General features: G+C 33.6%; 1 protein-coding gene across 1 annotated transcript in view; it reads right to left on the bottom strand.

Annotated features, from left to right (window-relative positions):
* Positions 1-16,190, bottom strand: part of Dhpr (dihydropteridine reductase) — a 40,932-nt gene extending 24,742 nt beyond the window's left edge. The window contains exons 1-3 of the mRNA XM_075366441.1: positions 16,073-16,190; positions 15,440-15,549; positions 6,382-6,465 (exon numbers count right to left, since the gene is read on the bottom strand). Of these exons, the coding sequence (XP_075222556.1) occupies positions 6,382-6,465; positions 15,440-15,549; positions 16,073-16,118 (240 nt within the window). The 5' untranslated portion in view covers positions 16,119-16,190. The remainder of the gene's footprint in view (positions 1-6,381; positions 6,466-15,439; positions 15,550-16,072) is intronic.
* Positions 16,191-16,707: the final 517 nt, after the last annotated feature.

Below are 16,707 nucleotides of genomic sequence, written 5' to 3' on the forward strand. Positions count from 1 at the left end.
AAATTTTTTTAGCTTAAGTGAATTCAAGAAAACTGTATTTCTGTTAAAAAAAATATAATGTTTATACTGCATTGAATTGTTTATTTTATATTTTAATATATTTTGTTATTGGCAAAAGTTAATTCTAGTAATGCACATATCAATACTCTTCCCAAAAAAAAAATTGTAGTCAAAACAGACACTGTAGTTGCTGAACATTATAAAGGAATATAATTACAAAATATAAAGGAATGTAAATAAATATTTTATTGTAAGAAATAAAATAATAATCTAAATTATATTATACAATCACAATATGTAACATTATACATTATTACAACTATGTCATTTAACCTATGTTACAGTAATATATCATTTCATGAATAGCAAAAGGAACTAGCTCAGCAATTCCTGGCAAGGATCAAGGAACATAAATGTCATACTACAAAGTATAAAAATAATGAATATAAGAGAGAAGTCTAAATAAACATTTAAACATAAAAATAAATTAAATTAAATTATAGTGATGTAAATACATTTACAAATATTAAAGTATTTGTGTTCACACACCCACTAACATCAATATACACAGTCCATCCCACAGGAAAGAAGACCGATTTTATATTTGCATAACTACTAATGCAATCTGTGAACGGATGCATGAATTAACTAGCATGGTATTTCGACTACCTTCCGTTTTAAATTTAACAGCACTGGCATCACAGACTGCTCGTAATAACCAAAACCTTAACAGTATGTTTTGAACTTCAATCGTGAAAGGAGCAATGGAGCAACATGCAAACATTAAGTTTTGTTTTAAATTGGGTAAAAGTGCCACAGACACTTTTAAATGATACAAACTGTTTATGGTAGTGAAACAATGAGTCATAAAAACATTTTTAAGTGGTATGCAAGGTCTCGTAATGATAGAGAGAGCATTGAAGATGATCGACATCCAGGAGTATCACTGACAGTTCTATTAGAAGAAAATATTTAAAAAGTTGCTGAAATTCTTCAAAATGATCGTTATGCATCTAACAGGTTAATTGAGATCACTGGAATTCCTAAAACAACTATGCATTGCATTCTAACTAAAAATTTGGGCAAAAAGAAGATCTGTTGTCGCTTTGTGCCCCACTCACTGACGATCAAAAAGATTTCAGAATTGAACACTGCAGAGACATGAAAAGATTAACCGCTAGAGACCCAGACTTTATGTCTTGCATCGTAACAGGTGATGAAACATGGTATTTTCAGTATTTTGAGTGTTTTCATTGTTTCGACATGATTTAAAATATCCAGAGGGCTACGACCATGGTACTGCAGGCAATTTCAAAGGTAGAGCATCAGAATTGTTTTGAACAATTTTTCCAACGCTTCCAGTTGTGAACTGACTCAAAAGGAGTATATTTTGAATAAAAAGTCATATAAACTAAAAATAAACAACATCTTGTATTTATTTCACATGAGTCACCTTTCCTGTTGGGCATTATTACAATCTTCTGATGACTCAGTACTGAGCAAAGGGAGTAAAAAGTTAAACTTGAAAACCAAATCCTAAACGTCTACTTACAATTGGGAAGGGAAAGGAATTCTTTGATAGAACCATTTTTCAATTAAAAACTCAATATGCTATTGAAAGTAAATATGTTATGTGATGATTTTTACATGAACTCTGATGCTAGATAAAACTGTCTATAATTAAATTACACCTATAATTTAATGTAATTATACTACAGTTATGAGTATCTAAATTGTATTTTGAATCTGTTTGCTAAAGTTGATTACTGCTTCATGAGTAAATATTGAAGCAAATGTCATTAATTTTAGATATTTAAAAGACTGCCTAGAGGTTTAATATTTCCTTATTCCTATCATGCATCTAATACATTTCTGTTGTCAAAAACTCTTTCTAAACACTGTTAAGATAATGATCCTGCTCTCATCAATATCTCATAACCATGCAAAAACATTAACAGTAAAATATTTCAGTAAATAAGACATATGAGCTTTTTTTTAAAAAAATGTGATCTACACCCCGAAGAAAGGTTATGATCAATTATTACATCTATGAACTTCACTAATGAGTGACTATAGCAAGATTAGCTATAAAGTTATTAATGCGAGTATTTATTTCATGTTAATTAAATGTTAAACAAGGATTCAATTAAATTCTACATATTAAATGAAAATACAGAAAATTAGGTTTATTTAATTTAAAATATTGTCATGTTCAAGGCTTGATCAGTATATTGAGAGTGACAAATGAAAATGTTTATATAATTACAATTTATTGGTTTAAAACATAAGTAAAACAAGACAAATCAATAATAATTACAATGGTGATAACAAAAGATAACATGAGTGCTAGTCCAAACACTTTCAACCACTAGTCTAGTATTAATAACAATAGTAATAGAACAGGTAAGACAAGTATCAAGTTTATCAAGTTCTTTCACTGCAAATACCTTCGGTGTTCACGAATAAAACTACCCCAACAGTTTATGAATGAAATTTAGTACATTACCTCTTTCACTTATAAACTTACAGTAATGCATCAAACCATTACTTGTGACACCATCTTAGACGCACCAACTTAGTTCACTTTGAAATTCGCTCCTTCACTGACCTCCTGGTGGAATACTCACTGACTGACGTCTTGCGGACTGATTCGCAGAACTCACACAGCAGAATTCATCTCGCAGACTCTCCCCACAGAACTGACGACATATTGTCTCACTAGACTGGTTCGCAGAATTGATTTTTAACTAGTCTTCCCCAGAGTTTTTGTACTCCTATCTTCTTGACCAGACCCAACTCGAAGTGTGAGAACAATCGACTGAGCCTTTTTGTTCCCATGCACTCATTAATCTGATCCGGTAACTTTTCACAGTAGAATATCTGTTTATTGTGTGTCAGCAGGCAGTATTACAAAGGACGATTGTTAAATGGACCTGTTACCTTTACTAAAAGGGTTTCTTTTAACCCCTTTCTGGATTCCTCCCATTACAGTACTTTCTACTATTTTCTTCTTAATTGGTAGGAATCCATTATTCAGGTCTGCTATACCGGTCTTGTTACATAATGTTAAAAGTCATCAAGAGAATATATTTTATTATTTATTTTTCTTAAAAACAAAAATTACTCAATTTAATTTTAAATAAACTGATACGTAATTAAATAAAAATGGCAATAGAAGTATACGGTCATTTCTCATAGCTAAAATACCAAGCAAAGTTGGTTTGTTGTCTGGCTTGACAGAAGTGCATTTTTTTATCTATTAGGTATAATTATAAAAAGAAAAAAAATTGAAATAGCAAAGGCAGAACAATTTATAAACAAAAATGAATGGAAAAGTTAGAATTTTTCATTTACTATTGGTGTACACAATTCAACTGATTACTTATAGCAAACAACCTGAGATTAAGGCTCTCTAGATTGAGGGTATACATATTATTTTACAATACATATATTTTTAATCTTTTTTTTTTCAAGTTTATAAACAAATGCAAAGAAACCTGTCAGTAGCAGAATATCTGAGCAGGAGATACCACAACAACAAATTATAATCTGATTTCTCACTATCAAAGGTGTCAAATCCTCCAAAATTTTGACTCTACTCCAGACCACAGTTCAGAGGAGTTACTCTGTCAAAAACTTAAGTATTTGATTGGACCAAAATTTTCAGAAGTGACTGTGATGCAGTGAAGAACAAAAGTCATGAGTATCATCCATGGACCAGTGTTAATGATGAAAACATTCAATGACCTTGTGGAAGGTGACTGCCGCATAACCATCGCTGAAAGTGCATCAGAGGTGGGCCCAAGGGTTGGATGTGTGTGTGCATACAATGTTGTCAAACATTCTTAGATACAGCAAAGTCTCAGCGAGGTGGTTCCACATCTTCTCATTGAGGCACAAGGAAATGTCAGGAAAGACATCTGTCAGCAGCTTCTAAATCGCTTTGAGGAAGAGGAACTTTTGGACCACATTGTTACCTGCAATGAAATGTGGGTCTACCAATACACCCCAGAAAGCAGAACAAGTATGATGTAGAGGAAAAGTGGGGAGGAGACACTGATTAAGACTATGAAACACTTGCCAATAAGAAAATTTCCAGCAGATTTTGGAACTAAAAAGATGTGCTGATGATTGATTCCCTGCATGAATGAAGGATGGTAAATGTCGCATACTAATGCCAGTTGTTCAATAACATCAGGTTTGCTTTTTGCAACAAATTTGTAACATCCTCCTTCCCCAGAACAACACATGGCCAAATACAGCAGCTCAAACTTGCAATAACTTGCTAAAATTCATTGGACATCTCTTCAATGCCCACTGTACAATCCAGACTTGTCACTGTGTGATTTCAACATATTTAGTTTGCTGAAAGAAGTCTTAAGAGAAAAATTTGAAGATGATGCCACAGTCAGACATTATATGTACAATCGGTTGTTAAGGCAGTCATCTTATGTTTTTTTTTTTATTAGAGGATCAGGAAGCTACTTATCCAATGGAGATGTATTTCTCTTGAAGGAAACTATATAGAAACATAAGGTAATTTACTTGTAATTTAATCTAATATCAGTAAAGCTATGTAAACAAATTCCGGTTTATATTTGTATACTTGAATGAACCTTGTACTTAGAATACCAGAATGCCACCCAGAATTCTTATTCAGAATTCACCCTTATTATTGATAATCCAATAATAAGTGATAATTAAGGAAAAAATGAAAAAAATCTTTTGAAATCATTAATGTACTTGTCAAAACATTTTTAACTTAAATTATGGGAAAGAAATTCATAATGAGCCAATGAAGGAACATCCTCTACAAAATAAAAAGAACAATTAGAAATCATCAAAAACTAAAATCAGCAGTTTTTGTTGAATATAAGACGTGAAAATACAAAACAATATTTATACACGTTGAAGTCAGAACCTTTCTCTTTAATTGAAGTCAGTTACAAACTATGTTAAGAAAAGATACATAGTTGTTGTAACTAAATAAACTTATTCTATAATTCCAGTAAGAGTAAACACAATTTGCCAACCATTGCTGTATTGAGTTTTAAAAACTTAATACCGGCTCTTATTGGAAATTCATTACATATATGAAAATAATAATGTCAATAATAAGTCAGTCAATAAATTTTTTTTAACTTTTTTTTTTATTTATACAGAATGTTACCAAAAATTAACAAAATTAACTTAACCAATTATTATTAATTTAACAACTAAAATAATTAAAACATGTCAGGTTATAATAAATCCTGTTAAATTAGCTAATGTATATTATATACTTATTAGGTCATAATCCAAATTACTGATAAAAATATAAACAATGAAATAAGTCTTGCTAAAATCTTAAGCCATATTAAAATAGTATTACTATTTTTTTTGTATAATATTTGATGCCATATAATGTCTGTTATAAGTTCTAAAAATATGATGTGTAGAACTAATGAAGACAAGTTCAATATCAGGCCAATTGTAAAAATATCATATCAGTATCATGTGTAAAAATTGCATTTTAAAACAACATACTTCAAAATATATTATTTTATACTGCCCAATGCAAAAACTCAACATAAAAATTACTTCACATGATGACTTAATATAACAACAAGAGCTATTTCAACATATCTGAAAGCTAATTCTAATGCTGAATGTTTATAAAATACCTTAATTAGTGCATTACTTTTTAATATTTTAATTATATTTGAAATTTGAATATTTACATATGAACTACCATAATTCAAAGCATAAAGGAAGTAAAACAAAAGTTTGACTTACGGGGAAAGTTATAACTGGGCATTTTGCCTTTTAATTTCACTGAAAAATATGTATTATTTCAATTGCAGTGGAGAATTTCTTTCTGGGAATTTCAGTAAGTGGTTAAAAATACAGAATGCAGGTTTAAAGATATAGAAATCAGAAACCTGCAATGTAGAAACCTACATTGCATTTAGAAATACATCTCTAAATGTATTACTTACTTACTTACTTAATTGAATAGTTACTTAGGGAGGGGCAAACCATTCTACCTTTAAATGAATGGAAGAAAAAACAACTTAAATTAGCATGCCCAAACTTAATTAGTTATAAAAAATTTTTATACAATTACTAAATGACTGGAAGTTCATTCTCTAAAGAAAGCCTTGCTGAAAACTTAGAATTGAACAAGGTCTCAACTCTGTATGTCTGATTCACCAATATGTTACATTACAGACTGAATCAACAAGAAACTATAAATAAAATACTGGAAAAGTAAATCATTTTAAACCTTATGAGACCACAAGAATACTACTCTAAAAATACTACTCATACAAAAAAATCTAAAATAATGGTAAACAAAAACTGCACTTCATTTAACTTTAATTAACACATAATTTTCCTCACCTGATCCAGCCACCCATCATCAACTTTAACGACAATGTTGCAATCAGCTTGGTCATTTTCTTTCATGTCAATAGAACCAACCCACTATAACAAAAATTATTAAACAATATTAATTTAACAATGATGAAGTATGGCAATTACATACAGACTGAATATACATGAACTAGTAGAAACAAAGAATTAGCAGGTAGACATTGCTACAGGCAACTCTTATAAAAAGCCATATCATTCACTTGCTATCAATAATTAATCATGTTGACTAATGAATTCTATAAAGGCTGATGTTTTTAACCAACAATGCACACAAATAGTACAGTGGAAATATGCTCATTCTAAGAACAATCCGTAATGGGAGGTAAACAATACATAAAAGCTAATACAGTTAAAAAAATCTGTCACAGGATTTACCATTCTAATCATAAGAAAGCAACACTATGAACTGACCTCTTGTCAGATATTAAAAAAAAAAAAAACAACTGTTAAAAAGTGAAAAACATCCAGTAATACAATTTGTTAATGTCCTATTTAAATAAATATATAAGATTTTTATATGAATATAAAAATACTTGAATGAATAATTTATCATTATGTATATTACTGATTAAAATTATGAGAATAAAACAAGGCTTTCTATGATTTATTAATGTAAAGCAATCTGTCAGAAGGCTGGTCACACCCTTACCATTTGATACTAACTGCATACTAACAACATTTGCATGGGATTTACCATTTTCTTTATCTTGGCACTAAAAGTGAATAAACATAATTTTTTAGGAATTTTCAGAAAAGTAAATTTAGACAGCTACAAAAAAAACTTATAACAATAAAAGTCTAATATTCAAATATATTGTTCATCTAACCCTTATTTACCTTTGGCAAGTATCAATTTGACTAAATTATTAATAAAATGTCCATGGCTCTTTTTTTAAAAGAAGCACATTACAGGATCTGACAATTAATTTTGTTCTGCAATTAATTTGGTTTCTAGGAATTATCAGTGCAACACAAATCGACTATAACAATATGCAATCAAATTAACGATGGAGATGAGTGGTGGACATAGATTTGCAACTATTTTATGAACTGAAAAGGTATGCATGGAATGGTAGTTCTCTCATTCAAGTACAGTCTGGTTGAAATTTTCATTATGTAGCTGTAATTTGATATTAACTTGTTAACCATGTATTGTGTTCAGGAAGCACTGCTGTCTGACACCATGTGATGTTAAATATTAGCTTTTTCTTCTTTTCAAATAATTTGTTTATATTTTATTAAACATGTGTTTTAATAAAATTATTGGTGCGCAACACACAACCATACGATACAGCCTAGTTAACAAGCTTGTTGGATTCTTGAAAAACAGAGACAAATGTTAGAAAGCTCTGCCTCAGTATCTCAAAGAAACCCACGGCAGAAATACTTGGAGTCTTCTTCTTTGAAACATTATAATCAATCTAATCGGGATAAAAATAATTCTTATCTGGCGCATGCTTATACTATTACAACTAATTTGCAATGCCTGTATTGCAAACAATCTCACCTATTGTATAAATGTGTAAATTTTCTTAAGTTATCTACTGGCAGTAAAATATCATCTGTTAAAAAGAACAAACTATGCTTTAATTGCCTTAACAGCAATCATAATGTTAAGGATTGTTATTATTCTCATTGTTGTAAATATTGGAAGCAAAAACACCATTTAATTTTACATGATAAGCGAAAATCTGAAATTGAGTCTAATTGTAACTCTACTGAAATTAATTCAAAGACCAAAAATGAAATTGACAACAGATGCACTGTTGAAAACTACGATCTTAATTTTAATACAAATGCAAGTAACAATTATTGTAGTTTAAAAATTCAAAGTGTAACTCAGATTTCATTTGCTAAACCCATCATTAGGGTTAAAGATTCAGACAATCAACTGCAATCCTGCCGTGTGTTATTTGATGCCGGCTCTCAGGCCAATTTTGTTATCGAAAACAAGGTGCAGCACTTAAGACTAAAACTACAGCGAGAACATTTACCGATCTTCGAAATAAATAATGTTTCTGCAACAACAAAATATAATGTAAATATTGAATTGTACTCCAACTATGAGCATTATTCTACTTCTATTAAATGTTTTGTTCTACCGTGTATTACAAGTTTGATGCCCACTGCACGTATAAATATAAACACGTGGAAATTTCCAAAGTTTGTGACACTAGCAGATAATAATTTTAATAAACCAGGTAATATAGATATATTAATTGGGTCTGAATTATACTTACATTTAATTAAAAAGGGTCAAATCAAGAAAGGTGAAAATTTTCCAGTTATTCAAGAAACAAAATTAGGTTGGATAATTGCTGGAAGGTTCCTCCCCCCCAATCACCAATAAATTTCATTTGGCATACGTGGACTCGGACGCGGACAATGGCTCTGACTTGGCCGATGCTCTGGTTGACATCGTTGGAAAAATTAGGGCAAACAGTGGAGGCTGCATTGAAACGATACAAATAGAAATATATGGGCAAGAAACGGTCAACCTTTGTTCACAACATCCTAGAGTGTGAAGAGAAAAAAATCAAGATGCCAGTATCACCTTATCATACTGGTGAGCAGGTTACCTGCTGCTTGGAGTAACGCAGAGCCATTGCCAGACACACACAGGATGGAGAATAATGGTTAAGTTAAAGACAACAAATGCAGATTTGCTGAAAATGGTTAGGTCTGAGGTTGTAGTTCCAGAAGAAACAGAAATATTATCCATTCAAAAAAATGGAAACAGAATGTAAATTAAAAGTGAAGATGAAAAAAGAGTCCATAGGAGCCTTCAAACAAGCTATTTCCTCAGTAATTAAAGGAGGGAACGTTTTCACAAAAACTAAGACTGCCATTCTCCGGAAAAGAAATCTGGAGAACGATATGCAGGTTGCCGAGATCCACCAAGGGCTTCCACTGGCCTTGCCATATGACTTTAGGGTCAGTGTAAGGCCAAGATATGGAGAAACCGGTTTTGCAACCTGCCGGCTCCTGGCGTCTTATATTACTTCAATTGTGCAGAAGGGGAGGGTCCAAATTGGATTGATCTCCTGCATGGTGAATACCATGGACCTCCCACAGCGGTGTTACCATTGCAAGGATACAAGCCATATGGCAAGGAGTGGCAGTGGCGAGGACAGGGCAACCACCTGCTTTAACTGCGGCAGGGAAGGGCATAGAGCAGCTGAGTGCCGGAGCACTCCAAATGCTTGTCCTGTAACACAGAGGGGCACTGGAGGTTTCACATGCCAAAAAAGAGCACAGGAAGGAAAAGTGGGGGAGGACCGAGCAGCTGTTGGCACGTAAATGAAAGTGGTACAAGTAAACACCAATCATTCGTCTTTGGCGAATGACATGCTGACCAGGTATGTCTCTGAGATGGGTGCGGATATTGCGCTTGTCTTCGAGCCGTATTATCCACGAATCCGTCCAAGCTGGATCGTCTCTGAGGACGGTAGGGTCGCAATGTTGACGTGTACATCGCCTACGGTAAGGGATGTCCATCGGGGCATCGTCTTTGTTAGGACAAGGGTTGGCGAGATGTACGTATATTTCTACTACCTCTCGCCAAACGTCTGCTTTGACAGATACAAGAATATACTGGCGGTGATTTCTCGGAACCTTGCTGGACGACGGTCCACCCTTTTGGCGTGGGCCTTCAACGCCTGCGTCGGGTTCGACCAGGACAGATACTAGAGGTAACAAGTTATCAGACCTTGCCTCTACACATGACTTGAATACTGGTGACACCCACATTTTCAGAAGGGGAACTTCTGGCTCAATGGATGATGTATCCTTCACCACCCGGGAACTGTTTGGCAGTATAGAGAGAAGGCAGATGTGGGAGGGCTACACCGCTAGAAATTATCAGGCCAACGTCATGACGTTTGCTGGCGGTGAGCCTGGAGCGACCGGGTGGGTCACAGTGCAAGGTTGGAGTGTAAGGACCCTGGACCAGAAAGCCTTCGCGGAGGCGAGTGACTTCCAGAGCGTCAGGGAAACTGCAACGGCTCTTCGGCCGTTGCAGTGGACTGCCTACAGAAGACATGTAATGGACAACAAAACAAAAGATACTACGAGAAACGTCACCAACAGGCATACTGGTGGACTAAAGAGATTAATATAAAATGAAGATTAAGAAGACTGACGAAGAATACTTATCACCTCTCCCTGAGGGCTCTTTACTCGGCGCAGTACAGGGCGAGCAGGAGCGAACTGAATTTCCTCAAACGGGATGCCAAAAGAGCTTCCTGGCGGCGGCTGATAGCCGAAGTAGACGCAGAGTCGTGAGAAAGACCTTACCAGCTCCTAGTCAGGACAATCCTCAGATATAGAGAATCTGTTTAGCGGAGCGAAAGGGAAGTTGAGAACATCATTGGGTGCCTTTCCCCACATGGAGATACATTACTGGAAGATGAAGAAGGTGGAGAGGGTTCTATCCCACCTTTCACTGGCAATGAACTCGCTGCTGCGCGTAATGTATGCCTACAGACAGGTCCCCCGGGCCAGACCTTCTCCCAAACCTGGTGGTTGAGGTTACGGCACGGGCTTGGCCGGAGGCAATGTTGCAAGTATGTAATGCCTGCCTCGAAGAGGAGATATATCCCGACATATGGAAGATGCAGAGATTAGTCCTGATCCTTAAACCAGGCAAAGATCCCGATATACCGTCATCTTACAGGCCGTTGGCCTTGATAGACGCACTGGCTAAGATTCTCGACGCATGTTGCAACGAGGCTCGCAAAGACAAAAGACAATACGGCTCTCGCAAGGAGGTCCGCCCTACATGCAGTAGCTTCCGTCTGTCAGTCGGCGGGGAGAATTGTCGGAGTTGAAGGGAATCGCCCCAGTAGCAATCTTTTTTGCTTGTTATCCTAGATGTGCGGAATGCTCTTAACAGCATTTCGCACACCGCCATACGCCAGGAGCTGACGTTTTTCAGTCTGTGTTTCTACGAAGAGTACTCCTATCACACTTGAAGGGGCGTAGACTGCGCGCTGCGAAGGTGGTGGTAGAACGTGTCCTGGTAGGAGGAGTACCACAGGGGGTCTGTCCTCAGGTCGACCCTACGAAGTATTGTACACGACGAGGTATTTCGCCTTGCACTACCCCTTCCCCCAAAGTTGTGTTGATGGAATACGCGGAAGACTTGGCCCCGGTGATCGAAGCAGCTAATAGAACAGAAGCCGCGGAAAGGATCATCGGTGCCTACAAGCACTTGGATGAACGATGTTGGGTCATGTATAGTCCCAAAAAAAAACCGAGGCCGTGGAAATCACCAGGGCCAAGAGGAGGAGTACCATGACGATCAGACTTGAAGTTAAGAGGATAGTGACACGGCGGTTAAATATCTGGGCGTCTGGATCCCGACTCCACCTTGGAGCTCATGTTCACGAGGCATGTGAAAAGGCTGGTAGGACGTTGAAGTTGGTGGCTGGCCTGCTACCGAATAACAAGAACCCAAAGCTACAAAGAAGGTGGCTTCTAGTAAGGGTGGTGACCCCACACTGCTACATGGCGCATGATTCTAAAAATTTTCGCCCACCGCCGGCGTTGAAAATCAGAAATTTTCTAGCGGCTCTCAAAATTTTTAAACTTACCATCTATTAAAAATAATAATTGCAATTGCTGTTTATAAGATGCACTCTTAAAAACAGTAATTGCAATTATTGTAACATGATCTTGGGTTACGCTGAGAGCGGGTGACACATGTTGCAGTCTCAATCTTTAAAGATTTCGATACCTCAGCAAAAATGAACTAAAGCCAAAAACTGCAATGCTACATTAATGACTTTACATCTAACATTAAAGCTAGACCAAAACCCTTTAATTTTCATATCAATACGTTGCTTAGATCAGGAGATATGCAGCATTAAAGACAAAAGTGGCCTTTTCTTTTTTTCAAGTGGAATATTTCGGTTCAGAAAAATCGTAAACCGACATATTCAAAAGGAAATTAAAGCAAGTCTTAAGCTTTTAAACGATTTTAATGCAGTTTACAGAAAAAATTTCGTTTCACCCATGCGCTCGATCAAATACGAATAAAAACTATCAAATTTTTTTAACTTTTCTTCCTATTGATTTTTTTTTTTATTTGATGATTTTTGAAATCAGATGTATACTGTACAAGCTTCAATTTTTTTTTTATTCGTCTCTAAACTTCTTGGTTGGAAAGTTAAAGTAGTTAAGTAGTTTGAATACAATCATTTTTTATCATAAAATATAGATGTCCCTTTAATTTTTGTACTAGCGTAGTAGGTATTTAATTTTAATTTGATATATCAAGAAAACATGATTTTTTTCCTATTTTTTTTAATCAGTCACCGCCTTTCTAGACCACCTGAACGCCCCCAATTTTCGAGGCCTTCTATCACCCCCCCCCCCTGAAGACCGCCAGCGTCAACAAGGGGCAGTTATCGTCCACTTTGAAAACGAATGCATTAGATGAACAACAGGTTACAATATCATTTTTATGGCTGTTTTTTTATTTTTTTTATATCTGTTTCAATTTTACTTTTCTGAAAATTTCCTACAAAAATTTTTCTCTTTTTATGCCAACAAATGAGAAAAACATGCACATATTGATTTAATGATGTTACGCATAAAAGATTAATTATTTTGTTAATGATGTAGTGACATGGCAAAGTCACACACTAAGTTATATGGTGCTTATTACAGTAAGAGTAACAGGCATTGGTTAGGTGTCAGTTCTACAGTAATTAGATACATGATTAATTCCTTTACTTCTTCAGCAGTAGAGATGCTGCTGATTTTGGGCAACATTTGAAGAAAAAAAAAATCGAAGTTATTAATAGAAATTACTTATAACTCATCTGTAAGGATGAAATTATAATGTAAATAATTAACAAACATTTCATGTTGAAACATATTTATAACAATATAACAAATTACCCAGGAAATCAATGGTTGTGTTTAAGAATCACAAAGCGTAATAGAAAGTATGATTATTAACCGTATTAAATGCCAACAGCATTCAGTGAAAGTACACCCAACACTTGTATGAAAAATGAAAATTGATTCATTAAAAATGGTTTCAAAAATGAACATTATATCCTTATTTTATACTTATCAATTTCTAGGTTACTTTTTGAGTGTTTTGGATGTTGTAGAATTATAAGTTTATAAGAGTTTGAAATCTTAGCTTTATTTTCATCTCAATTCACATAGAATCCTATATTAAATGAATTCATTTCTTTCTGTGTTGTGTTCATCCAGCATGCAACAACCTACATCTTCTGAATGGGAGGGTAGGGTCAATTTTTTTCAAAGGATCATACAATCTACAAACTTTCTAACAGTCAAGGAGCTTTATACTAATAATCCAGTTGTAAAAATTTGGAGGGAGAACAAAATATATATAAAATGATCAAAGTAGCAAGTATTTCTTAGCCAACAGTAGCTCTATTCATAGATAATAATTAATAAATATCTTTCAGTCTGAAATCTATCAAACGTTTAATGTGATAATTTGCCCAGACCATGTTCCTATACATAAATTATTAGACAGAGCATACTCCAAATATACTGGACACAGTTTACGTCTGTTAACTGTTTCATTTACTCTTGGATGAGGGAAAGTAATCAATCAACTTACTCCATATTTAATCTACTTACATCTTGCTAATGTTGTACTCATTACAAACATACAACAATGTTAGGAGACAAAACACAATTCCCATTTTTTAAATGAACATAAACTTAATAGGAGATGACATTCTAATTCAACAGTGTACAGCTTGGAAGTACTAAACATTATTTTAAAAATAAAACTACATGGATAAAACAGATTTAATTCTTGATGAGTACTACACAACAATTTAATCACCCAACAACCTGCTAAGCATCTACAATTCTTTATATTAAACATACCTTGTATGCAATATAAGGTCAACCAATATTGCCTTACAAAAAATAATGGAGATTTAATAAAATTATTTTCTTCTCTCTTAGATTAAAAAAATCCAAACATCCATTTTTTAAGGAAAACTAGATAAACTGAGTAACAGTTTATACAAATTGTTAATATGCAATAGAAATGAAATATTCAGCAAAGTATACAGAATCCAAACTTAATGTGTGAATAAAAGTATCAAAATAGAAATTAGACAATAAGATACTTTTTTGGAGATAAAATTTAATAAGTAAACAAAAGTTTTATTAAAATCAGTACATTATAGATTACACGTTCCATTCAGCTCAAGAAACTGTAGAAATGTACGGTTCCTCATCATGGGGAAACAAAAAGAAATGTTTTTGGTTTTTACTACGAGGAACCAAAGAAAATTTCACAGCAGCATAAAACTAACAATTATGGAGAAGTGTAAATTATAATTAATTACATTGAAACAAACAGTATGACTACATTGGGCTTTGTAAGTAGTAATTTTGAAATACAAAAAAAAATATAATAAAAAATGTAAATCATGTAAAGTTAATCAGTATTAAATTAAAATATTACAAAATGTTTCTAGACATGAAAATCAGTAGAAGTCTGTTAACAGAAGCTAATGTTGGACATGAGAATATAACCAACCATTCTTACGAAAGAGAAATAAAACTGTATGAAAATTTTTAATACCAAGCGAGTTCCTCTTAGAGAAAGTATACAACAAATAGATTCCACATCCATAAATTATCATATAATTAAAACTTAAAATTTTTTTTTTGGACAATTTACAAATAATCTTTAAAATTGAAATTACAGCCATATATTGAATTTATTAAATAACTGGAAAGATTGACCGAAGAATTAATTCAGTCAATTCATGAGAAATATACATATACCATTTGTTGAATGAAAACATGAACTGATGAACAGATTTTAATGAAATAGTAGAATAGATCTACTATTTTCAATATTACATCAAAATTAAAATCATAAAAACAAACAAATATGACTAAAATATACTAATAGAATTTTAAAAGTCAGTAATTGTGAAATTTTGTTAGCAAACAACTGTTTCCAATTTATACGTTTTTTTAACTTATGTACATTTAAAATTGTTCTTACCCAATTGTTGGTTTTAAAATGTGAAACACATGCTGCTCCTAAAGCCCCTTTTCCACCGTAAATAAAGACACGTCCCAATACAGAAGACATAGTTTTATTTATTAAACCACCTGTAGAACACGAACCACAAAAATACTTTTAAAAAGTAGGGTTAGGATAAGTATGATGAGCTTCTAAATATTCTTAAGTTATGTTCACTAATTACAAAACAGGAATGAATGTAGACTACAAAAAGACTACTTTCAATTTTTTATTACGAAGGAAGTGAAAGGGCGTGGACAATCAAACCGGAGCAATCCACGAAACGTTCACTGAACTCTAACCGCCGGTAAGAACTGGACCTGGAGAAAGGTTACGTAATAGTCAAATGAGTGTTTGAAGGACACGGATTGAATTCTCGAAATGAGTAGTGTAAATACCTTATTAAAAAGCAAGTGAATTTTTACAAGTAGAAGTTAACTATATATATCTACTGTACAACGCGCAAACTCTATCAATAACTCATGCCCCTCAAACTTGTATTCTGTTGCAATCACGACTACCAAGATAACGTTACATTTGACCAACATTAGTATGTTAGAATGAATAATATAAGTAGTAGAAATGCGCTAAGAATATATTAGTTTAACTTACCTATCATTATTAATAAGAAAATTCCAGATGTTTTTAAATTTTGCATTTTAATCGAATATGTCGTTGATCTCAACTTTTATCAATATATAGAGATCAGGCCAAAGTTCATGTTTATAGAAATTAATGTTATCGATAATCGTACATACCGAAAACCTCTACAGTAGTTTTTTTTTAAATTAAATTATATTTCTGTGTAGTTAAGAACAAGAATTGTACATTTTTACCGTATCGAAAAATAACGTTTGCAATTCGTGAAGTGGTATGGTAAAGCAATAGTTGAAAAGGTTTACGAATAACTTTTTGCACTCAGCGTAATATTAGTTACTTATATCGTTCATCAAAACAAAAAGAGACACTCATTTCAAGAAAAATGGAGAATTCAAAATAAAAGGGATTGGTAATACTGTACATAGCCGAACGTCGTATATTCAAATCAGTTATCATTCAGACCTATTATAGAGTATTAGCAATCGCAAATAACCCGACACGTGAGTTTTGTATGTATGAGCATGGATCTGATTATATGTTAAGATCCATCCAACCACTTTTGGTGGTCCTACCACACTTTCATTTAAAAAATATTATAGTAAACATTTCTCAGACTAGATTAAAGTATTGGGACCCACCGGGTTGGT

Source organism: Lycorma delicatula, chromosome 5, assembly GCF_047948215.1.
Source record: "Lycorma delicatula isolate Av1 chromosome 5, ASM4794821v1, whole genome shotgun sequence".
Classification (NCBI taxonomy): domain Eukaryota; kingdom Metazoa; phylum Arthropoda; class Insecta; order Hemiptera; family Fulgoridae; genus Lycorma; species Lycorma delicatula.